Genomic DNA, 26,562 nt, shown 5'->3' on the forward strand with positions numbered 1-26,562 from the left:
AATACTGAGCACGTGTGAGCCTGACTGCCATTTTGTAGTTAGCTGTTGAGATGTGAACATGTATGTAAGTTCTGATTGTTAGTTCATTCATAATTAAAGATGCTGCTGCCCATCCTGATGTGTTTGTATGTATTAAAACATCTGAATGAAACCCCAAGCCTTCTTATTTGTATTAGAGACAACCGAGTGTCATGGTGACAGAAGTGGCATATCCAAAAGGTCATAATATCAGAAATGACATATCCAAAGAACCTGCAGTCAGAACCAGCATACTAAAGGGGCATGCAGTTTACAACGGGTTGGCAAAAATAATTTAAGGTATTTTATCCATATATTGGTGGAATATACAGCAGTGGACCATCCCAAAGCTGTGCATACTTCGTAAAACATGATTTAAGGCATTTATCCATATATTGGTGGAATACACAGCAGTGGACCATCCCAAAGCTGTGCATACTTCGTAAAACAGGTCAGAAACACATTTCAGGTATTAAAACTTGTTCAGCACTATTTCTTATTCACATAATATGAAACAGGGCATGCAGAACATTCTAAATAACTTTTGCATGAGCAAATATGTACAATATTGATAAAAATATTCAAATTACTACTGAAGATATTTGAAATAAAGTCCAACTGCTAAAAATGAATAAAATAAAGGGAAACGACCGCATTTTCGCAAAGCATATGTATTTTTGTATTAAGCAAAGATATCCAAGTTTTCAGAAGTGTATAAAGTGTTTGAATGTTTGTACAGTGTAAAGCTATTTCACAGAGTACAGCCATTACAAGGCATATTTCACACAGTGCAGCCATTACAAAGCATATTTCACAAAGTAAAGTGTTTCAAAGAGTTTATTGTGCATTTAATGTTGTTACAAGCTCACAGCACAGTTTGTTCATACATAATTACAAGGGCCATATTTTCAGTGTGTTTGTGTATACTTTGTGGGCATGGCAGATGGATTTCAAAAGCCCAGTGGACTTGTGATTGACAATAATATTGCTGAGAACTGGACAGTGTTTGAGCAAGAGTACATTTTCATACAGGCTGCATTTTCTGATAAAGATGACCTTACAAAGGCATTTATTCTACTTAAATTAGCTGGATCAGAAGCTATATAAAAGGAACGCTCATTTGTGTATGTACCTGCTATTTATGCTAGAGATGGAGAAAACCATCATGTTGTTATACAGGCTGAGTCAAGGGAGGACCAGAGTGCTTAAAATGTAAATTTAGAGAAATGCATAACCCCCAGACAAATGTTACAACGGAAAGGCTTTTATTTTACACAAGGGATCAAAAGCCTGGTGAAACTTTTGCAGCATATATAACTGACCTGAGAAATAAAGCTAAAATGTGCAGATTTTGTGATTTAAGGGATGAATTGATAAAAAACATACTTGTGTGTGGCACAAAAGATGATACTGTGAGAGAATTTGATTCTTGACAGTGATTTAACTTTGAATAAGACCAATGAGATTTGTCAGATATATGAGCTTACAGAAAAGCACACAAATATGCTTACAAATGAGAGCAGTTCTAGAAGGCACAGTGATAAAGCTCATGTTGACAATATGCAGCATGTGGTCAAAAGAAACAGGCCCAAGCACATGGCAGCTGTAATCCCTGCAACACTCACTGGTAAACCCCAGAACTTTCTAGCAAATTCCAGACTTCACACAGCCTCAGGGAAGCACAAGAGTGAGTCAGCACACTCAAAGCATGCCCCTCCCACACACTTTCATTTCCAACTGTCGCAACTGTGGTGGTAATCATGAATCTAAAAGAGAAAAGTATTTAGCTTTTGGTCAACAATGCCACAAATGTAATAATTGGAATCACTTCAAAAGATAATCAAAAGGCCCACACTCTTATTAAAAGGAACATTTTAAGAAACGAGTTGATCAGTTAGACTGTGACAAGCCCACTCTTTATGTCAATGGTGTGCCAGTGCTTCATGAAATGGTTAATGCAGTAATTTTAAGGGGCAAGAACAAAGTATTTCGTACTGTTCGGATAAATGGCAAACAAACAGAGATCAATGCTGATACAGGTTCTAAGTGCAATGTTATCTTTGCAGAAACATTTGCTAGACTATGTAAAGGTGAAAGGCTTGATTTGGCAAGGTCTGTGAAACTTGTTGCTTATGGAGGTGAAGAAATTCAAACCAAAGTCTCAGTAGTGCATTTATATTACTTCCAGTAGAGTAGAAGCAGCTACATCTTATTATTTTATGTGGTCAAGAGGCACGTTCAGTCATTATTAGAGTTCAGAGACTCTCTGAAAATGGGACTGCTTTCATTTAACAAAGAAGTCCATCATATTAGCTTAAAAGACCACTATAATTTTGCACAGCACATTTTTTCTACCTATGCTGATCTTTTCCAAGACAAACTAGGCAAACTTCCAGTTGTGTACTCCATGAAGTTAGACCCAGAGGTCAGTCCAGTTATCAGGCCAGCACGTAAAGTTCCAGTAGCCATGCAGGACAGGGTCAAAGCCGAGTTAGATAAAATGGTGCGACAAGGTATAATTTATCTAGTGGAAACTCCAACTGAATGGTTATCTTCCATGGTGGTAGCTCAAAAGAAAAGCTCAGATGATATCAGAATATGTATCAACCCACGAGATTTGAACAAAATGCTAAAAAGACCTCATCATCCAATGCGCACAGTCGAAAAAGTTGCAGCCTTGATGCCAAATGCCACTATTTTTTCTGTCTTAGATGCAAAAGAGTCCCTTTTGGCAAATTCAGCTTGACAAAAAAATCCTCATTGCTCACTACATTCAGTACTCCATTTGGCAGGTACAAATTTTTGAAAATGTCATTTGGGATAAATTCTGCAAGCGAAGTCTTTTAGCGTGCAATGGAGCAAATTTTTTCTGGGTATCCTTGTGCTATTATAGTAGACAACATACTAGTAGGAGGTTGTGATGACGCAGAGCATGACAGAAACCTCAGGACAGTTCTGGAAAGGGCACATCAAGTGAAACTTAAGCTCAATGCACCAAAAATCAAATTCAGACTACAAGAACTTCCTTATGTTGGTCATTTACTTATGAGTACAGGCCTATGACCAGATCCTTCAAAGCAAGCAGCCATTCTCGAGATGCCAGCTCAGGACAACTATCAAGCTCTGCATCGTTTTCTTGGTATGGTCAACTACCTAGGCAAGTTCATTCTAGACTTGAACCAACTTTCAGCACCACTCAAAGGGCTGACACAAAGACATATCCTGGCATTGGTCAGAGCAATGCCAAAGAGCATTTGATGTCCTGAAACAGAGAAATGCCAGTCCGTCGAAACTCATATACTTTGATGTTCACAAATCAGTTATACTTTCCTGTGATGCTTTAAAGTTTGGACTTGGTGCAGTTATTCTACAAGAGGACCAGCCTGTTGCCTATGCATCAAGAACTCTTAACCAAACTGAACAGCAGCACACCCAGACTGAGAGAGCTTTTAGCAAGTGTGTTTGCCTGTTCAAAGTTCCATGATTATGTTTATGGTAGACTGATCCAGATCAAAACAGATCACCAACCAGTAGTCACAATCCTGAGTAAGCCAATGCATTCAGCTCCAGCCAGACTGCAATGTATGATGCTGAGATTGCAAAAGTCCAATTTCAATCTTGTCTACAAGAAAGGAAAACTTCTTTATCTTGCTGATACATTATTCAGATCACCCAGAAATACCACTGAACACACTGAAAATTAAAGTTCTCAATCGCTTGATAATTTTGAAGTCATGAAAGTGAGAAATTTTTCTTCCACACATTTTGATGAGCTGAGAGAACACACAGCCACAGATCCAATTTTACAAAGACTCAACCATTTATCAATCATAGATGGCGTTAAAGCAATCTAGTTTACCTCAAGATCTGCAACCTTATTTTCCATACAGAGATGAGATTTTGTCTGACAAAGACATTATTATGAAAGGTCCAAAAGTAATTGTTCCAAAGTCCTTGCAACCTAAGTACATTACTGTCTTGCACTGTGGTCACCCAGGAACTGAATCTACAAAAAGAAGGGCAAGAGAGATGGTATTTTGGCGTTCCATGTTGCAAGACATTGAGAGAGCACTTTCTTATTCAGTATGTAATAGTACAAAGCCTCATTAACAGAAATAACTACTTCACCTTAACCAGATTCCGAAGCTATCTTGGTCGGCAGTAACCACTGATATCTTTGAGTGGAATGGTCAACATTATTTGGTGTTAGTGGACTCTTATTCAAACTGGTTCAAGATTGACTTACTTCCTAACCTAGCATCTAGTACTGTCATTACTAAAAATGAAACGTCATTTTGTTGTGCATGGAAGCCGGCATAAAGTTATTTCTGACAATGGCACACAGTTTACAAGCCAACTATTCAAAAGATTTGCATAAAAATGGGGCTTTATTCATGTCACAAGTAGTCCAGAATACCCCAGTCAATTGGTTTGGCAGAATGAGCAGTTCAAAGTGCAAAAGAGTTACTTGAGAAGTCAAAATGAGACAATAGTGATGTTTTCCTGAATCTCTTGAATCTCAGAAATGTCCCTCGTGATAAACATCTTGGTTCACCTGCTCAGAGACTTCTGTTGAGACAAACCAGAACCACATTACCACTCAGTAGTAGTCAGTTGTTGGTTCCATGTGTCAAGAACAGCAGATCAGTGAAAGCCAATCTGTTGAAGAAGCAACTAACCCAGAAATCCTACTACAATAAGACCAGTAGACCTCTCAATCTATTATGAGAGGGAGAAGTGATAAGGATGCAAACGTCCACAGGTTATGATCAGATTGGTGTCATGAAGAACATTAGTCCAGAGCAGAGATCGTACATTACAGAATCAGAAGGAGCAACTTTTAGGTGGAATAGGAAACATTTGAGACCACTGTCCGAGGCTACACCACAGCACACAGCCTGTGAGAAAGACCATCTCGGTGTGAGTTCTCCAATGTTCCAATTCCAGAGGGCGTTCCAGAGAACTTTCCTGTTCCTATGATGAATCCAGAACTTCCTGATACAAGTTGTGCACTGCAGACTGTCCCTGTTGCCAAATCTAGTCCCATCTGTTTTGTCATGTGATATGGTCGAATCTCTAGTCTAAACCCTGTAGCAAATATGAAACAACTTGGACATGAACATTGTATTTTGTTTCTAATGTACGTAGTAATGCATGCCTAGCTCTAACATTATTTTGCATGAAGGGCAAGCTTTTTAAGAGGGAGGATGTAGATCAATATGTGTGTACATACCTTTAAGAAGCTATCCAAGGGCTTGCACTAAAGTATAAACACTGAGCACGTGCAAGCCTGACTGCCATTTTGTAGTTAGCTGTTGAGATGTGAACATGTATGTATGGAAGCTCTGTTTGTTAGTTAATTCTTTCATATTTAAAGATGCTGCTACCCATCCTGGCATTTGTATATATTAAAGCATCTGAATGAAACTCAAGCTTTATTATTTGTATTAGAGATGAGCGAGCAACAATAATGACTATTCACCTAAAGTAATAAGTAAAATGAAAGCTTGGCTGCCCAAAATACAATTTCTAAAAAAGGATGGAATTAAATCCAATTTCCTTTTCCCTACAATAATAAAGATGTCCTGACAAGAAGGTACCAAAATATTTGATTGTTTAATAGAAGCATCAGCCTACATGCAGAATGCAGGAAAATAAAAGACTGCAAATTACTGCATATATGGATTGGAACGCCATGACATTCAAAGAACTGGCAGAAGGCAAGACTGGAAGTCTAATACAAAGCCAAATAAACTAAATGAGAAATTAATTATTGTTTTCTCTCATTTGTATACAGCAACTGGCATTATAAATTCATTCATATGTTAAACATACATGATTGAAATCAACTAACAAAACAAGTGTATTTTCATCATAGGTTTTTATACACTCCTTTTACATCACATTAATGTTGATTTGAGTAGGTTACCTGTTATAAACGTTAAATACAATAATTGATGCTTACAGAACCAAGCAATTGCTACTACTATATTTATTTTTATATATATCTATACATACACATGGATATAGTCATCTTTCTCCCTCTCTCTCTCTCTCTCTGTATACATATATATATATATATATATACATATATATATGTGTGTATATACATATATATATATATATATATATATATATATATATATATATGTGTGTGTGTCTATATTGAATCAGAGAATGCTGATTAATCGACACAATTTAACCGAAAGCCTAAAATCCCGAACACTCGGAACAGCGATTTTTTTTCCCAGGGGAAAAAAAATCGGTGTTCCACAAAAAAAAAAAAAAAAAAAAAATCTTAAAACGTTTAATGTGGGAACACCCCCCCCCCCCCCACTTAAATATACCAACTCCGAAATCGCACCACAGTGGAGGAAATGGCAAACTCCCGAAACCGGCCCAGCAATTTTTTTTCCCTGGGGAAAAAAAATCGCTGTTACGCGTGTTCAGGATTTTAGGCTTTTGGTTAAATAGGGGTCAATGAATCAGCGTTCGCTTTTTTAAGCGTTCACTGATTCATTATAGACCCATATATATACATATAGATAGATAGATATAGATATATATACCCATTCATACAAGGGCTTACTTGAGTTTATTATATTTATCTAAACCATTTTCTCATATTATCATATAAAAATTAAAAGAACCCCCCCCCCCATTTTATATACCATTTGTTTACCACATTTAAGCTGCTTTTGAACTCATACCTGTTACTTAATAATGTAATAGTGTGAATGAAATAAGAGGTTTCTCTCTTCCTAAATGTGTGGTACCTGTGATATAGTTGACATCAGTGCTGTCTGCTACTGTAGGTATTTTTGTTAGTCAAAGCTAACACTCTGGTTCAAGAAACTTTCACTTTAAATACATTCCAGACACACAAATCTGCTTTTTTTATTAATTATACCAGTTGCTAATGATTACACAGTTATAATTTCATGAAAGTTGTTAATATAATGTTCAGCAATGTTTTTCTTGACTGTACTTCATTTTGCATGTGATTTAAAAACTCTGTAATACTTTTTTGAACTCTAAGTAGATCCCAAATGAAAAATCATGCTTGTGACTGTAGTTTTAAACAATTTAATTTGAAATAATAACTCATTTTTAACTGAAAAATCCCACCAATGTCTAATGATACTATTTTCTTTTACCAGGGACTTATAAACATGAAGAGTGATGTAGCCTCAGATGATGACATCAGTGCTATGACTACATAGCCACAAACAAAATCAGGAGTAATGCAGTTATTTATTTTCCATTTGTAAACTAATTATAAGCTTTTTTAATCACATTCCTTTTATTTTTAAATGAATTTGGCCACATTAATCATAAAACAATAACATTTTTCTATTTAGTGAACGGAAAGCTGCAAACTTGATTATGAATGTATATTTCCTCTGAATATAATGAAAAGAAAGTTCTTAAGGTCACTGTGATGCACTAATGCCAACCAGTAATCAAGGAGCCTCAATCCTCACCAGTGGCAACAGTAGGGGATGTTCAATGAGAGGATGACAGGTACACACAAAGTATTTAGAAATGCAGCTCAGTTCAAGTGCAATTGCCCTTAAGAGCACACAGAGACCACAGTCAGTCCGGGACTGTTTTCTCCCTCTTTTTCCAGATCCCCAATAACATTCCCCACTGGCACAGCTATAGAATTGAGATCTTAGCTGAGTGAACAAGCCAAGACCTGTAGCACTCTTTCTGTTCAACCAGTGCTTCTCATCCCTGTCCAAGTAGCTCTTTGAGGTTTGATTACTCACACACACACACACACACACACACCTGGAAAAAGCTGGCACAGGTTAACTAGCTATGCCCCCTTCTGCCCAAACTATAAGGTAGAAACCACTGCCACCAGTCACTCCTTATCAGCTACTTTAAGACCCTTAAAGGATGACCAATTTTACTGTGTAATATTACTACTAATACAAATGGTAGTTTGACCAAGAGTAACACTGATAGGAGTGGCCCACACAGTGTCATATATACACATACTCTCAAAACTTAAATATCTCCTCACAGATCAGCCACAATAAAAGGCTTAAATATATGTAATAATAAATAATAAAAAAAAGACAATACTAAATTTACATTCACAGTGACAGAGTTCAAAACAGCAGGAAATACTTAAAATAACATTGCAGTACAGGCTCACACAAACAAAGAAAAACAAAATATAAACTAAGCTTTGTTATATTCCTGACTGTATCTAAGAGAGTTACTATATCCTAACAACTTACTTAGAGCAAGGCAGATGTGGTGAATGGTTCTCGTTGTCAGGTTCAATACAGAATGCAGAATGCTCTGTCTCACTCAGAGACTTCTCAAAATAATATCTAAAATATTACTGCTGGGATAGCTTGCAGAATGACAATTTCTGGTCATCTGATTTCTGGTTCCCAGGCAAACCCCCCCATTGGTGACAGCTTGCAGCATTTAGCATCTACCTGTAAAAATATACATACAAGGGCTTTCGCTCAGATCTTTGGCAGATGATGCAAGTCATAAAACAATTGCATTGCTTCATGCTTCCTTCATGCTTCCAAAGTAGCAATTAGTTAACTCCAAAGACAATACTGAAAGCTTCCTATTACAGACTTTGTATCTGTTGCTACATTGAAAACTTGAGAGATAGCGTGTTTATGGTGAAGTCTATAAAGTGGTTTAAAGAACCGTACCCACAGACTCAAAAACAAATGTGTTTATTTCATCATAGTGTGGTGTTTCCTACATTTTAACATCACTCTGGTACTATTTACAGGTTTTACATCTTTTTATACGTAATTTCTGAGTCTGACCTCATGGAGTCTAGCATCTTGAAGTGATCCTGATTGTTTAGTCTGTCTCTAGGCATCCCATAATGCAATGCTTGTCTGTAAAAATTACATCATGTAGGCCTCTTTCTTCCTAAAGCTTCTGTCACTGCATTCATTTTACATGCATACACTGTTGTCTTTCAGTCAGTTTTAAGTAACATTTCATGTCACTCAATGACTACTTAAAACACAAACAGTGCAAATGCCACAGAACAGACTTTCAAAAGTGCTTTATACTGCTGCTTCTTTTTAGAATGGCTAAATTGCAGACTTTTGTGAAGCCTGAATTGTACTACTTTGACTCATCTCCCATCCCCCTTCATACCTAACTTCCCTAGCTGCTAAAGTGCTAAAAGTCAGTAGGACTTGTCACTTGTCAGCTCCAGACAAGTGACAAGTGGAGTACCTCAGGGTTCAGTCCTGGGACCACTCTTGTTTGGCATCTACTTCTGTGAAGTACAGGCCAATACTAAGGGACTCTGGCTAACAAAGTTCGCAGATGACTGCAAACTGGGAGCCATTATTGAATCTCCAAATGATGTGGATACTCTACAAAAGGGCCTTACAGAAACAAATGCTTGGTGCCAGAGCCATGGGATCAAGTTCAATGCCAAAAAATGTATAGTTATCCCCTTTGGGAAAAAAACATGTTCCCGTGAATTACCACATAGGTGGCAGTACACTAAACACTGAAAGTGTGATACAAGACTTAGGAACACAAGAGGACAGTGGTCTCCCTTCGATAACCACATCGCCACAACAGTCAGGAAATCCTTCTATGTGGCACACCTCATCACTAATGGCTTTTCATCCAGGAAAAAAAGGAGGTCATTGTCCCACTTTACTCATCCCTCATTAGACCCATTATAGAATACAACTCCCCATTTGGTATGTACCTCTCAAAATACCTGCAACAACTGGAAAGGCCGCAGAAATACCTCACTAAAAGAATCACAGGCCTAAAGCAGATGCACTATGCTAACCACCTTAAAAAACTCCAGCTATACTCTGTCGTATATCGTCTACTCAGAGGCAATCTCTGCTTAGCATACAAGGTCAAGTTAAACCCAGAGCTGTTGGACATGCTACACAAAGAAATCTCAATCCCTCAGAGCCACATGCTCCAGGGATCTAAACCTTGTCATCACAATAAACAAAACATGCTGGAGGGATGGGTTCCTAACCCAGAGACTCCCCAGACTCTGGAATAGACTGCCCATACATGTCAAGAAAGAGTACCTCTTTGGCCCTCTTCAAAAGGAACCTTGATGATTGGATGGAAGAAAGTAAATTCACCCCGGGGATCATGTCAGTCAACCTGCTAGACAGGGGTCCAGGAAGTAAATAGTGTGGGAAGAAATAGCCAGAGAATTGTTATGGCTAGGCTTGTATAGGCCCCAAGGCCGATAGCCTAGTACCAACCTATCAACCTATAAGGAGACTTGACTCATGTACCGTTTGCTTGCTGTAGCCTTTACTTTCTGTATGGCTAGGGTAAGGACCAGGGAGCTGTGAAATCACAGCATGGGTGGATTTTTAGGACCATCATGATGATGTCAGTTTGGGTAGAGAATTGGCCAGAAAACTATCTGTATTCATTGGCCATGATGGCATCAATGAACTGGAGACTGAAGTAAGCTTTTCCATGGTGGGATAAAACGTTTTTGAAAATGAAACCACCACATTACAGTAAGGTACTGTTCTAGTGGAGAGAAATAGTCAATTTAAAATATTTTAAATGATATATTGCTGTTCATAGGTTCATAGCAGGGATGTGTATTGTGTGTGGTCTTACCTCCTCCTGTTGTCTGCTTATTGAGAGAGAGACTCAGCCTTGTTTGGCTAGTTTTTAGTTGCATCTCTATTTGTGTTTGTGGTTGAGAGGAGAGGGATGAGGAGGTCTGTGTACATGAGTTGTGTGTAACATTCTCTCAATATTCAGGTTCACCAGTTGAGCTGGAGAGAGAGGACACTAGCAACTGATCCCTCGACATAAGTAGTAGAGACTAAAGAAGGACAAAGGACTCGGGGAAGGGGGTTTTTGCTGGTGGGGTACTATCTATAATAAGAGTGCTTTATCAAGGTGGCAGTAGTGTAGGAGTAAGGCTTTACAGATAGAGAATAGTCTACTTGGGAATCAAGTAGAGATGAACTTTTCAGTTATAGGATATGCTGGTTAGATCAGCAGTACAGCTCGAGGAAGGTAGTTTTAGGATTGTAAATAGGGAGAAAAAGACAGAGAAGTTGAGAATTTAATAACAGAATCCCATTGTTGTCCTTTAATTTCAAATATTTTTCTAAAGTTTGCTGGACTAAGGTTAGCCCTCTGGCTTCCTCTGTTAGCATACACATTTAAACCGTTACAATAGTGCATGCACATTTCTGTTCTCTTCCTGTAGGGCACACTTGGATACATTTTAACCATAATCACTTTACAAATACTTTTTCAACACAGACATCTGTACAGAGCAGTTTGATATACACATGACATACAGTTTTAACACATTTGTAACACAACCATCCTGTATAAATTAGCTTGATATTTACAAATGACATAATAATTTACAAAATTCCAGCTAGCTGTGCTGGCAGTACCTCCTTTCATCACAGTCACATTGGAATGTAACAGTGTGTTTTGACAAGTAATCAACATTACCTCAGCATGTCTGCAAGGAAGTAGAATGCCTGCAAAAGAATCAACAAGGCTGGAGCACTTTAAGGCTGGGGAAGGCACTTTTGAGAAGAAAGCTAGTGAGGAATTGTATTTTCAAAACAGATAAGCTAATTTAAGTTTATTATTGTGCACATTTCCTTTACGGGATGATTTGGATTGATGTGATCACTACTAAGAACGCTTTTGTATATTAATGAGGCATTCACTGTAAGCAGTGATACAACTGAAGGTTCTGTGAACCCAGCAATAAAGTCAAAGAAAACATAAAACATACTGTAAGTGTAGAACATTGTCTTAGAAAAAAACTACTACTACTAAAAGTGAGATGATGTCTTCTCACTCCAGCTATTAATTTATATTTTTTCAGTCTAGCAGTCCATAAACAGATAAGTGATAAGGGAGCATAACACATTTTAACAAATTATGAAGGCAGTTTAGCACTAAGGAATAAGGATATGACCTGCTAATTTGCTTCATCCTGTAATTCTGGGTCTGAGTCTGATTTGCCTATTGCATGTCTCCAAGCAAGTCACTTAACCACACATGAGCTCATGAACCACCCCTAAAAAGATGCAACTGGACTGAAAAGGGCCTATCTACCAATCCTGGTAGCTAAACTGAATGGATGACTGAAATAATGCTGAGTAAGGTGAACAATATTAATTATATTATCAAAGTTCTCAATAGAGGAATGACTCTCATGATTACTGGAGAAATAATACTATAGAATAAAAAGACCTGATGCTTCTAAGTTCATCAATCATAATTTTCCATCTTGAATGTAACAAAGGTACACACAAAAGACAATCCAGTGCTAAACAGATTGGTATGAAAATATACTAAATACCCACACTATGCAGTAAATATCATGCTTACAAACATAAGCCCACCATTATGAGGAGTAGGGTACAAGGTGTTAAGATAGGCAAATAATGGGCAAACTAGGAGGGCTACATGGTCCACATCTACCAACATAGCGGGTTTTAGTTTAAGTTTTACAGGAATGGATCTGCTAATCAAAGTGCATGGACTGCAATTAATTTATTAAAATGGAAGTCAGAGATATTCAGAAATGTCCTGTTGATCCTAAAAGATCATCTGTCCACAAGAAGGCCAAATCAGGGACCAAAACAAGACATGCAGAATGAAGCATATGCAGTTAAAGATCACTTACAACTGTTTTTCCACCTGCCTACACCCAGTTTACTTTCTTCAGAGATGTCCAGATGGCTTCTTCTCAATCACAGGCAAAGGCATCAAAGGAACTTCAAAAAGCACACTGGTTCCCAGTCAAACAAAGAGACAATATGCTTGGTTACTCCCAACTTTTCAAACTTCTGCCCTATCGCACAAATCCCACTTTCCAAGATACATACCTCTAATCATGCCTTCTCAGTTCTGAGACCACCATTTTTGGAATCCTTCCCAGCAGAATTGTAAGACACCCTATATATAAATATAATAATTATAGCCAAGGAGATAACAGCAATACTTCAATCAACAAAATACTTGGAAATATGCCAAGGAAAAAAAATGACCCATACTGAATACAAATTTTATGTAGTAGCCAAATAAAGACTTGAGCTGATCTGCTAAACCATTCTAAATAACTCTTGCCATAAAACAAATGTATAGTATCCTCCTCCTTGTATCGGTAATAACAACGGTCAGCATAGTATTTCTTTTTTCTTGAAGCACGGCATGGAAATGATGAACTTGACTTAAGAAAAATGTAAGCTAAAGGAGTGCATGTTGTAAAAGGAAGCTGTTTTGTGTGACCATAGCCTAAAACATCCAGTCTGACCCTACTAGCCTAATCTAATCTCATGTTGTCTGTCCTGGTGAATCACGATGTACAAAATTAAAATGATGATAAATGCATACATAGATATTGTGCATTACTTAGCCACAAGCCTTATAGCATTGCTATGAATAAATTAAAACTACATAAATGTGTAGTATTCCTGGTATGCCTGACATCCTTTAGCTACTAAAGACTCCAAATCCGACTTCAGACCACTGACAAGTGGAGTACCACAGGGTTCAGTCCTGGGTCCTCGCCTGTTTGGTATCTAAGTACAGGCTAACACAAAAGGTCTTTGGCTAATGAAGTTCGCAGATGACTGCAAACTGGGAGCCATAATCGAAACGCCTAACGATGTGGACATCCCACAAAAGGGGTTCACTGAGACAGATGCCTAGTGTCAAAGCCATGGACTTAAGCTCAATGTCAAAAAGTGCATTGTCATCCCTTTTGGTAAAACCTCTGTACCCATGAACTACCACATAGGCGGTATGGTAGTCTACTTAACACCAAAGGTGTGATAAGAGACCTTGGGACACAGGTGGACAGTAATCTCTCCTTTGATAATCACATCTCCACAGTAGTCAGGAAATCCTTCTATGTGGCACACCTCATCACAAAAGGTTTCTCATCCAGGAAAAAAAGAGGTCATTGTTGCCCTCTACTCATCACTCATTAGACCCATTATAGAGTATAATGCCCCTTTTGGTATGTATCCCACAAGACATCTACAACAACTAGAAAGGCCACAGAAATACCTCACAAAGAGGATTACCAGCCTCAAACAGATGCCCTGCGCAGACCGTCTCAAAAAACTCCAGCTTTACTCCATCGCATATCATCTACTCAGAGGCGATCTCTGCCTAACATACAAAGCTATGTCAATCCCAGAGCTATTGGACATGTTCCACTTAAAGAAATCCCAATCCCTCCAAGCTACACACTCTAGGGACCTAAACCTTGTCACCACAATAAACAGGACATGCTGGAGGGATAGATTCCTGTCCCAGAAACTTTCCATACTCTGGAACAAACTACCTAATCTATATCAAGCAAAGCTCCTCATTAGCACTCTTCAAGAAAAATCTTGATGATTGGATGGGAGATAGGAAATTCACCCCGAAGATCACTTCTGTGGCTCTGCTCAACAGGGGCACAGGAAAATAATTTTCTTGGGTGGCGAAAGCCAGGGTACCTTTTTGGCTAGGCTTATATAGGCCCTAGGGCCAATAGCCTAGTACCCACCTATGCCCATGTTGGTAATAACCAGGTCTAGGATATTGCTGCCCCTGGTGGGGGTGTGGATAAGTTGATCCATGGCATTGAAATTTATGAATTCCAGAAAACGTTGAGCACAAGAGTTGGTACATGCGTAGTTTTCCCAGTTAATGGTAGAGTAGTTGAAAATGCCCATTATTAGGGTGTTAGGTTGCACCCTAATATTTTCCAATGTATTAAGAAATGAGGAATGGGAATCCTGGGGCATGGTGGGGGATCTGTAGCAAGCTACAATTTGGAGGATTGCGGTCTTGCCCAGAGTTAGCTGCACTTGGATAATCTCGGATGCATTATGCTGAGCAACTAACCTGGAGGTGTGGATATCCTTAATGAATATGGACACGCCTCCGCCTTTAGTGCTTCGGTCCAGGTTAGGTGGCCGAAAGGTGTGGTATGAATTATAGCCTGGTAATGCAGGGGTACTCTCTGGAGCCTTGAACCAGGTCTCTGTCACTGCACAGATGTCAATGTTCTCCATTTTAAGGAGTGCCTTATAGTTCTTGTTTAAAACTAATAAAGTAACTACATTTGTGATTATTTAGATATGCATGGCCTTCAGTGGTCAAGTGATTCCTTTACTACATTGGCTTAGGAAGGCCTATGGTATTTTTAATGACCAGGAAATAGTCTGGTCCAGTTTCATTCTGACATAACTACAATGATTTATTAAAAACTGACCAAAGAACTATAAGGTGGCGATGCCTCAAGAAAGAAAAATGTTAAACTGCTGCAAGGTTATTACATTACAATGGCTAGCTAGTATAGTACATCTGTTTTCACTTCTGAGTAATGTATTAGATGGTCAGCTGTAATATTAATGCATTGCTGTGACCAGACAGCAGGTAATGAACTCTCAGTAAGAATCACAAATACAATGAAAACATAAATGTTAGGCTAATTCAGGAACCAGAGCTGATGTGATGTCATTTCTCATTATTTTTATTTAACATTAGTTTACAGGGAAGACCGACTGGGACAGAGACAATTTTCAGCAGAGGCCCAGGGAGACAGCTTTGTCAAAATCTGAGAGCAGGATGTAAACTTGTAAGAGACTGCCATAGAACACCCATCATGCTTTGCATGCTTCACACTACTGTAACAAGGAGACCTAGTGCTTTACTCATCTCAACATCATCAGCTGGCGTGAAAGAACATGTTCTTTGTTAAGCAAGTGGACATATCATAGGCCATCAGAACATTTGAAAAAAAAAGTCCTACAGAGTAACAGTTTTTTATTCTTATATTAGTTTCCTTATGTTCTGATCTTATTTCTTTTTACTTTTAAGTGGCAACAGCAAAAGTACGCTTACAGTAAATCATAGTTTTCTTGTATGTAAATGTACTAGTCAAGGAATCTATGAAAGTCACTTAACTAGTACCAAAGAATACAAGAAGAGACTATGATAAGAGCAGATAAACCTCACAAAATTCACAAAAGAAAGAGAAGGGAATAGTATACTGAATCAAACTCCAAATTCTATGAATTGTTGCAGCAACATCCTATTTGAAATCAGAATGCAAAACGGTAACATTTACCCATCTCTGAATCACACCACTACTACTTAGTTACCCTCGCTTTGAGATCACATATCTTTGCATATTAGTGAAATACTTAAATAGTTCTGCATGCATCTCCATGTTGCTTTCGTGTTAGGACACGAATAAATAAATCTTCGTGGGTTTGTTCAAGCAGCTTTATTATATACAAACACATTACTATTGTTGACTATAGACTGTAATTTAAATAATTTATATACAATTAATGACTATGATCATGCATGCTCACTCCCTGGCTGCTCTTTCAAAATGGAACTAAGGTTGTGCACATGTGTGGGTTATATACATGCACGTACAGCCTCGCATGCTTCTTAAAGATACAAACATACACACTTTACACTCTGATCTACAAATAATGGATGTAAAAGTACTAAAGATAAAGACCACATCCAACAGTGGCATTTTTACTGGCAAATATATACTATATAAAACAGTACACCTATTTAATGATATCCCACTGAGTATTGCACGATAAACAACTGTAGTTCACAGTCACACTAAGATAATCATAGGAGCACTTGCAGAAAAAAATCTCACGTCCAGCATTTGTAGTCTTCCTGTGTGGCAACGGGGACAAGCACTGATAAGTGTGAAATGAGACCCAGGTAGAAATTAGAAGTATCACTAGAAAGCACTGGCATTATACATCCTGCCTCCATTTACTGATGGTAAAAACTCAGTGGTTTGTATCAGAGCAACACTGCACCAGGTGCCTAGACTGATTTATTTACGCTTACTCAGCTCTGGGGCCATTACTTAGTGTACAACTAACCAGTGGCTCTGGAATGCAGGTAAGCAAGGATATTTAAAATGGCACTGTGTGTTTAGACTACACTTATTGCCAAAATAAAACCCTGTTGGCTTAAGCAAGAAAATGAAAACTGGCATAAAAAACAACAAAACAGTGCAATTACCCAATGCATTACTTAAGCAACTTTGTTATGCATCATAGTACTGGTCTGACATATATAGCCAGGACAACACAGCAAAACAGTAAAAGAATTCAAAGCTTGTAAATTAGATACATGTAAAAAAAAACTGCAATATATTTTATCAAGTCAGTCACAAGTCTTATTAAAAGAAGAGAAAAGCAGTTCCTAGTTCTTACCTCTGGAATAAGCTGAAAAACTGCATTAGAAAAGAGAGTTCCGATAGCAAGACCAATGAAGTATATTAAAATTTTAGAGAAATAGGGCTTCTTCAATAAAGGGACGACAGTTAAACCAAGTAGGGACATTAGACTGATAATAGTCACAGCAAGCACTCCAAATCCCCAAACTGCAGAGATAAAAAGAGAAAAGTGAGAGTGAGGTTTGTCTCTTAACTGTCCAACATATGAGTGATTCAAATGACACTGCAACATACTTCATGTGTCAAACAGCTACTTGTCACTTTAGTAAAAATACTACATATCTGTCAAGTTCAGTGCTACAAAAAGTCAAAAGTGAATATTAGGAAAATGCCATGAAGCACTAACCACGTGGCTGAAATATATGGATACTTGCAGGTGACCCCTCTCTGGCTGACATGTCTTTTTTGCTACATCTGTTTGCTGTTTCATCTTCATCTAGTTTTTAGTTAATAGAATTTCTTAGAAACTAAAGGTGTAGTTTAAAACATGTATTTACAAATAGTGATATCAATAGATCATTCCTGACCACTCCCTAACCGAAATTCCTGTTGGCTTTCTTCAATCTCTCAACGCAGAGGTTTTCTATGTTACAAGCCAACTTTGAACCCCTATCTTCTAATACAGAAAGCTTAGCATTAAATTTTGTCTTCAGAGAAGCAGCCAACATACAGCTAGATGACCAGCATGGGATTTTCATTACTTTAGAGCAGGGGTGGGCAAACTTTTTGATTCATGGGCCACATTGAGTTCTAACATTTGACAAAGGGGCCGGAACAGGAGCAGATAGATGGCATGCTTTGAAAACATCACCTCATTGGGGGAAAAATACACATCTTGGGATATGGAGAAAACATGTGCTTTAATTTCCAATGAAAATGAAGAAAAGCATTACAATAAAATCTCTGACTTCGAAATGAGTCTTTAAACACTGAAAATCAAATAAATGACCATTTTATTTTAAAGCACTGAAAGTTCTGTTATCCTTCAGGATATCACCATCACTCTCCTTCTGACTGTCTTTTTTTTCAAAAACCGTAGGAGATGCAGATGTACTTGTCCTGTTCCTTTTATTCAATTTGTTTCCCGGTGCCAAAGTCAACAACGACCAGTGCAAGGACGAAACAGTTGCAGCAAGTCAGTCTGTGAACTGTTTATTTTAACGTATCACGGGAGCACACACATTTTAATGGGAGCAGTGTTGTTGGTCTCCTTTTTTAGCCAGCGCATCAAAGTCTGGAGTTAGTTTTGTTGTGGCGATTCTCAGGATGGATCTGAGGTATAGGTCTGTTAACTTGGATCTGTGGCTGGCTTTGTTGATGTTCATGACGCTGAAGGTCTATTCACAAATGAAGGTAGAGCCGAACAAAGCCAACATCATCTGCGCTTTCCACCTTAGATTTGGAAACGCAGCATCATTGAGTGAAGCATAGAAGTCATTTAGTTTCAGAGAGTTGAACTTCTCTTTTAAGGTAGGGTCGGACTGAAGGTCGATCAGTTCGAGCTGAAGCTCCTCTGGAGCTGTTTCGGGGTCTTGTGACAGAGGAAAGGCCACCAATTGAAGTGACTTGTCAATTTTGTCAAAATCCAAAAACCGACGGCAGAATTCTCCATGCAGTGCATCCAGTGACTCACTGTATTTCTTTACTTTTGCTCTGGCCTCTTTCAGCGTGGCTAGTCTAGGAAAATGAGTGAATGACTTGTTCAAAATCTGCCTGGAGAATAAAGCCAGCTTGGATTTGAAGGCTTTCACGTTTGTGTACATGTCATGCACAAACTGCTCCTTCCCCTGCAGTTTCACGTTGAGCTCATTCAAGTTTGAAAATACATCCGTAGCAAACGCAAAGTCACACATCCAGCTCTTGTTGCTCAGCTCAGGAAATTTATCAGTCTTCCCCTGTCGCTCCAAAAACACGCCAATCTCCTCTTTGAGCTCCCACACTTGTTGAAACACTTTGCCCAAACTCAACCAGCGGACACGGGAGTGATAAAGACGTCCTGGTGATCCGCATCAGTTTCCTCCAGGAACGCAATGAACTGACGGTGCTGAAGTCCCCGTGCGCGTATGAAGTTGACGAGTTTCACCACAGGATTCACAACATGATTCAGCTGTAACACCGATTTACATAGAGATTCCTGGTGGATGATGCAGTGGAGGAAAATGACATCCTGGTCAGGGTTTTCATCTTTCACTTTATTCTGGATTCTCCTCAGCAGGCCAACATTTTTCCCGTTAAATTCGGAGATCCATCTGTGGTGACGTTAACAAGCTTACTCCAGGGAAGCTTCATGTTTTCGATGTCAGCAGACACCCGCTCAAACAAGTCCTCTCCCCGTGTTTGTCCTTTCAGAGACTCCATTGTCAAAAACTCCTCCGTTATTTCAAAAGTTTCGTTGATTCCTCGGATAAAAATGAGGAGCTGAGCAGTGTCTTTGACATAGTTGCTTTCATCCAGTGCTAAAGAATAAAAAGTGAATGACTTCACCTTTTTGTTTAATCTGCTGGTGATATCTTCATCTATTAGTTCCACACGGCGAGTCACTGTCCACCGTGATAAACTGATTTTCTCAAATTTGTCTTTGGTCTCCAGGCACAAAATACCTGCTGTCTCTACCATACATTCTTTTAAAAACTCGCCCTCAGACAGTGGTTTGCTGGCCTTTGCTATTTTGAATGAAAGCATAAAACTGGCCTTGGTACTTGACTCTTGAATGGCAGTTTGACGGTGAAAAAAACTTTGCTGAGCCTTCAAATTAGCTGCCAACTTCTCAGCAGCAGCTTCCAGTTCTTTTGTTGAGAGCTTGCTAGCATAATTAGCGTGCTTTGTGGCAAAGTGACGGCTAATATTATACTCTTTAAAAACCGCCACAGTTTCTTGGCATATCAGGCAAACAGCAGATGATCAGTGTTCAGTGAAAAAATATTTAGTTGTCCACTCCTTATTGAACACTCGACATTCTCTGTCCACTTTCCTTTTCTTGGGTCCGCTCATCTTCATAGAGCCAATCAATCAACAAAGCTAATATATCTAGAGTGCGCCATCTAGTGAGGAAACATCAGAATTGCAGGGGAAATAAAACATTAACAAGGTTAATTTATTAAATTTTTTTCAAGTTTGGCGGGCCGAATCAAAACGTTTAACGGGCCGCATGTGGCCCCCGGGCCGTAGTTTGCCCATGCCTGCTTTAGAGTCTCAGGCATTATGTGATGCAAGCCTGTGTTTGTTAGACAGTTTTATACTTAACCAGTCAGATTATTAACTAGCCAAGTTAGTGAAAGTGAGACAAATCAGAATTAACAAACTATATTTATTTAACAGCACAGCATAGTACACAATATCTTCATATAAGAAACAATGAAAGTTTACTACCCCTTTTAATCTCATGTTATATGCACTGCATAATACACACACATATATGAAATGCGTGCGCGTGTGTATGTATACAGATGTATATCTGTATACACACACAGCATACACACCATCAAAAGTTCATTTCACTTGAGTAAAAAAAGTCGGTATGTGTGATTGAAAATCAGCTGATTGCACATACTAGCTTTGTTGTCAATTTGTGATTGTGGTACAGTGGGGATCAGTGAATCTTCCCATTCCCCACTGTAGTACGACCTGGGAGTTGACATATAAAATTGTGAAGGGGTGTGGGGAGACTGGGGAGAGCTTGCTCCCTGTTAAAACTAGTTTAGTCTTCACAGCACAGTTTCTCTGAAGCATAATCTATGATACCTAGTGCTGTTTAGTCATATGATTTAGCACCAAAGTATAGTTGTTTCACTTGATTGTTACAAAGTCATACAATACCAGAAGAAATGACGTGGCTACAGAAGGACAAGAAAATATCTTTGTAGCACATTCAACTAAGTTTGTTAATTACCTCAAATTCTGAAATAAAAGACACAGTGTACTACTAGATTATTTTATATAATAAAATGGAATATTTCTGGCATACCTGTTCTGCCAGTAATTCAGGTAGCTAAGATATCATAACCCCTACGGGGATGAAGGAACATTTCTCCTGTGCCTTGGCTACATTTCTGTTACAGAATTAATTACACTTCTCACATTAGTGTGATTTATTTCAGCTGGTTTATGTTAATACCTTGTCCTAATATCTGGAAAATCACCCCCCTCCCCACCAAACTTCATTACTATTGCATCCACACATCCATCACACAACATGTCCACTATGGTCCACCATTTTACTTTTGGGAAATGTCACCAAAAGCAGTAAAGAAAATAATAAAAATGCTGTAAAATATATTTTTCATGTAAACAGCAAAATTACAAAAGTAAGTCAGCTATATTGGCAATAAGCATCAATCACATACATCTAAAGCTAGAAGCACAGAGTTTCCAGTACATATAAATGTATTAGTTCTGAAATTAAATATAACCTACACGCTCTCAATCTGGACAGGCACACTGCAGAATGCTCTTACTACTTTGCCTCTGTCCATGCCTCATGCCAGCACAGCATAAATATATACTTCTAAATCAAAAACATATTCTATTCCAAGTTAGTTAAATGAAGTCTCTTACAAATCTTTAAAACCATTCATTTTTTAGGGCTACATAGTGGGATGCTTTACTAGGAAGGTTAATACAAACTCTGAAACCTTATTGTAAAATTATTCTAACATCTTTAATTTGGATTTCTGAGTGTCTTTAAGAACAGGTTATGCATAAAACAGGACTGATAGCAGAATTTTCTGGAATATGTGTACTGTTCAGTGGCAGATTGTAATGGCAGTGATTAAGGCAGCTGTCCAAGGTCCGTGGTTCTGGTTGGCTAACCAATATAGTGCTCAGTGTACCTGTCTAAAAAGAAATTCTTTGGTTAGCAAGAATTCTGTTACATTCAACATTGCTAACCCATTTTAGTTAGCGTATGTGTTGAACATACCAGATGCTACCATTATAAGCATTTTTCATTAAAAAATAAAATATTTAATTTAAATTTCACTGGAAGCATTTTTTCATACACCTGTACCTATATTTCCACATGCACATATGATGCCAGTGATATTGTTATGCATTTGATGTTTACAGAGTATTGTATATGCACACATAGATTCCACCTATGAAAAGAAATGGTCACTGCTTTAATTAAAAGGCACATATTGCTTGCTCCATTGGGATTGCACATGGGGAGGGGAGGGGAGAGTCTTCTAATCAGACAACACCTCTCAATGTTTTTACTCAAGAAATAGGGCAAAGCCAGACTTTAGGAACCCTTTTTAAAATTTGCTCTACCCTCTAAATCACTTACAATGTTAACAGGAGAGTGGGTATGCCTTTTCTGAAAATGACATATGAAACTCTAAAGTCTGACTTTATTGACAGTAATCCTCAGTGATTTACCAGATAATTAAAAAGAACGTGCTACAGACAAGGCAAAAATGGGAGGCAAAATCAGAGTTGTTTTGCAAAATTAGGAATTGCTTAGAGCTATTATTAGGCTGTTTTCAATATTTGTATTTGACGTTTACTTGTGGCATCTGGTAGTAACCTGCACAAGTGTCATGTAGTGACTGCCAGTATGTCTGTCTTCAGGTATTAGTTTCCAAATCATTACTAATTAGAACAAAATGATTCATCTTTAATGCTGTTTAAATAAAGTCTGTTTTACATTGTGTGATATGTGAATTGTATTATGCTCTGTGCTTTATGTATTTATATGTTAGTTGTTCATGCTCTTTTGAGCCCAGGTTGTGGCTGAAAAGGGTCTTTGGGCCAGTCCACCTGCACAGTTAACAAACTGTAATAAAATAAAATAAAAGTATCCTTCCTGAGTGCCACAAACTCCGAGCAGCTAAGAATGAGCAGTAGTTTATATTTCCAGAAGTCTGAACTGAAGGCAAAGGAGCATGTTTCTGAAAGTGGCATCAAGTCATGGGGAAGTTTTGCATTGTTTCCAGACATTTCTTCAGCTGCCTATACTTTATTGTCTTAATGCTTGTGTGCTGTGAAGGAGTAAGGATGTTAAAGGGTAGTAGTCCCTGCTGCCAAACTGCTAGAGTGAATTGTAAGTACTTAAGTCATGGTCTTAATACCATTCTATGTTCTTGGAACTGCTTGAAAATGGCTCATTTGATATCATAATACACTAACAATACTGTTCATTTACTGATAGCTTGGTTTTGCTACTATATATTCAGTATACCATATTTACCTTGCATGTTCATTGAAAGGAAATGGTAATCAAACTAACATGGCTTCCTCATATTTTTTTTTTTACTTCTGTCTTCTGTTACTACCAGTGAACTTAACTATTGACTAGTCTTTATACACATACAGCATTGATACTGAATATGGCTGATACTTTACTTAGATTAATGTAATGTAGGACTGTAGACCTTCATGCATGTAATGATGCTAAGTAATAATGCCTGACACGTTGGACATTACTGGACAAATTATGTCCATCCATTGTTGTTGGAAAGCCCAACACCCCTGAAGAACATTATTAGACTATGGGCTAAATATTAAATTATTTCATATTTACATCTTTTTTATATTTTGGATGTAAAATACTTCCTCCATCTAATGTTTTAAAGTTGCTGTAACATATGTGATTGTTGGTGATGGAAGTATTTTGCATCCAAAGTATAAGTGATATAATTATTTAATGTCTATGCACCCACACGTGTGCGCATGCACACACACACACACACACACACACACACAAGAAATCACATACTCGCATATTCACAGAAGGTCAAGACAGACACACATGCAAAGGTAGAGATACAGGCTCATACACATGCACATATATACAAAGCTACATAAACACAAAAGCATGCATGTGCTCATGCACACACACATGTGCCCAGCCACTACAGACACTTTCTTCACTTAATATACCTCACCCATCATTGTGAGCAAATGAATAAAAACAAAATCATACAGTGTAAAGCACTGTAACCACACTCCAACTGTGCCTGACTTTGCAGAACTTTCCTGATTTGTGTCCTTTACTTTCTAATAAATAATTGAGGGTTACAGTTGGTCAATTAAGATTATTATAGTTTCATATTTCTTACTGCTCAGACAATGCATATTGAAAAGTTTCTTCAGATCTGAATTCTTGAGGAGAGACGTTGAGAGCTATGCACTGTTCATCTCTCTCTCTCTCACTTACTGTACGTCCATCTCTTTGCCCCACACACACACACACACACACACACACACACACACACACACACGCACTCTCTCTCTAAGAAAAGATTTTTTTATTTTTTCACCCTGTTAAATGTGGCTTTTTTAAACTACTCTTAGCGAAGCTTCAGTAAAAAGGAAAGTCCTTTCAACTGCTATTCCAGTTACCTTTGCTACATGAATTGTTTTTTTTTCTTTAATTTACATTGTTTAATTAATTTATGCAAAGCTATGTTTAATGAGCATAAAAAATGGAGGCCATTTGCTTTTTTCTTGTCCAAGCTTCATGGCAGCAGTACACTTGTTATTGCACTGGGTTTTACTTGTTCATTAACCTGCTGGAGAGGGTTCATGTTCCATTCTGGGAGAAAATGTAGTCCATTGTCTAACTCGATATATGATGTATGCGTCACTCCTCTTGTGTAGCTGAATAAGACAATGAGGCTTGGGAGTTCATTTAAGTATTTATTACACACAAACACATCAGGATGGATGACAGGAACAATAAACGTGAACAAACTAATGGATTAACTGCTTCACTCATACATGCTTTTACTCTGGCTGCTCACTCAAAATGGTACTCTTGCTTGCACATGCTCAGTACACATGCCCACTAACTGGAATGCTTCTTAAAGGTCCATCACACACTGATCTACATCCTCCCTCTTTTGACTGATCTGTCTCACATTGACAATGACATTTAAATAAGTATGCAAATTATACAGACAATAATAAACAAAACAATAATCATCTCCAGGTTGCCGTGTATCTGGGACTAGGTCTATGACCTGACTTCGTAATGTAACTATTTAGAGCTGGGTTTGGCATCAGGGACAGTCACTGAGGAATGTTATGCTTTAGGACTTCCAGGAACATTTTCAGGAACAGGAATAGCTGATGGAAGGTTCACTGGAACAGGAACCATTGGACAAATCACTCTGAGAATTAGAGTCTCCATTACAGGCAAGATGCTGTAACACTGGCTATGCCTAAATTCCATTCCCTGTGATTTTGTGATGTACAGTCTTGATTCTTCACACAAACCTTTCAAAAGTCCAATCTGATCACATCCCTTTGTTGTCTGCATTCTCACTATCTCTCCTTCTTTTAATGAATTGAGAGGTTTGCTGGTCTTATCGTAGTAGGGGACAAATGCTTTTTTAGAGGTTGGGCTTTTACTGCTTTGTTGTTTTTAGCACATGGAACCAACAAATTCTTACTGATTGGTAGGGTGGTTCTGGTTTGTCTCAGCATGTCTCTGGGCAGGTGAACCAAGCAGATTATCGCGAGGAATGTTTCTAAGATTAAGCAAGTTTAGAAAAATATCAGTATTATCGTGTTCAGATTTCTCCGACAGCTGTTTAGGTCTTTGAACTGCATGCTCAGCCAAGCCATTTGACTGCAGGTATTCAGGACTACTTGTAATATGAACAAAGTCCCACATTTCAGGAAATCTTTTGAACTGCTGACTCTGTGTGGACTACCATGGACAGAAAAATGTGTCTTCAACTTAGTAATGACAGTACTGGATGCTAGGTTAGGAAGCAGGTCAATCTCAAACCAATTTGAATAACTACTAACACCAAGTAATGCTGACCATTCCACTCAAAGATATCTGTGTCTACTGCTGACCAAGGTAGTTCAGGAATCCGGCTTAAGTGAAGTGGTTCTTTTTGTTGATACGGTTTGTTACTATTACAAACAGAACAAGAAGAGAGTTCTTTCTCAATATCTCTTGACAAAGGCAAGACAGCCTTGAAGGCCATCCTTGACTGATACAGTGGTTGAGCTTCTGACAACTTGGATCTGAACTATGTGAGTTCTAAGCTCATCAAGACATGTGGAAGAAAGAATTCTCACTTCCATGACTTCAAAATTAGGTTGCTCATTTTCATGCTGTTCGGTGTTCTTTCTAGGCGATCGGGATAAGGTATCAAGCAAGATTAAGTTTGCATTTTGTATAAACAAGATTGAAATTATACTTTTGCAATTTGAGCATCATGCATTGCAATCTTGCAGAAGCTGAGTACACTGGCTTTCTCAAAATAGTGATTAGAAGTTGGTGGTCAGTTTTGATTTGGATAGGTCAGCCATAAATA

General features: G+C 38.2%; 1 protein-coding gene across 1 annotated transcript in view; it reads right to left on the minus strand.

Moving 5' to 3' along the window:
• SLC39A8 (solute carrier family 39 member 8) overlaps positions 1-26,562 on the minus strand; it is an 895,133-nt gene that overhangs the window by 455,632 nt on the left and 412,939 nt on the right. Inside the window, exon 3 of the mRNA XM_044062117.1 lies at positions 17,268-17,437. Coding sequence (XP_043918052.1) covers positions 17,268-17,437 — 170 coding nt within the window. The remainder of the gene's footprint in view (positions 1-17,267; positions 17,438-26,562) is intronic.

The sequence above is a fragment of the Protopterus annectens genome, chromosome 2.part1 (assembly GCF_019279795.1).
Source record: "Protopterus annectens isolate FY-2018-M chromosome 2.part1, PAN1.0, whole genome shotgun sequence".
Lineage (NCBI taxonomy): Eukaryota > Metazoa > Chordata > Ceratodontiformes > Protopteridae > Protopterus > Protopterus annectens.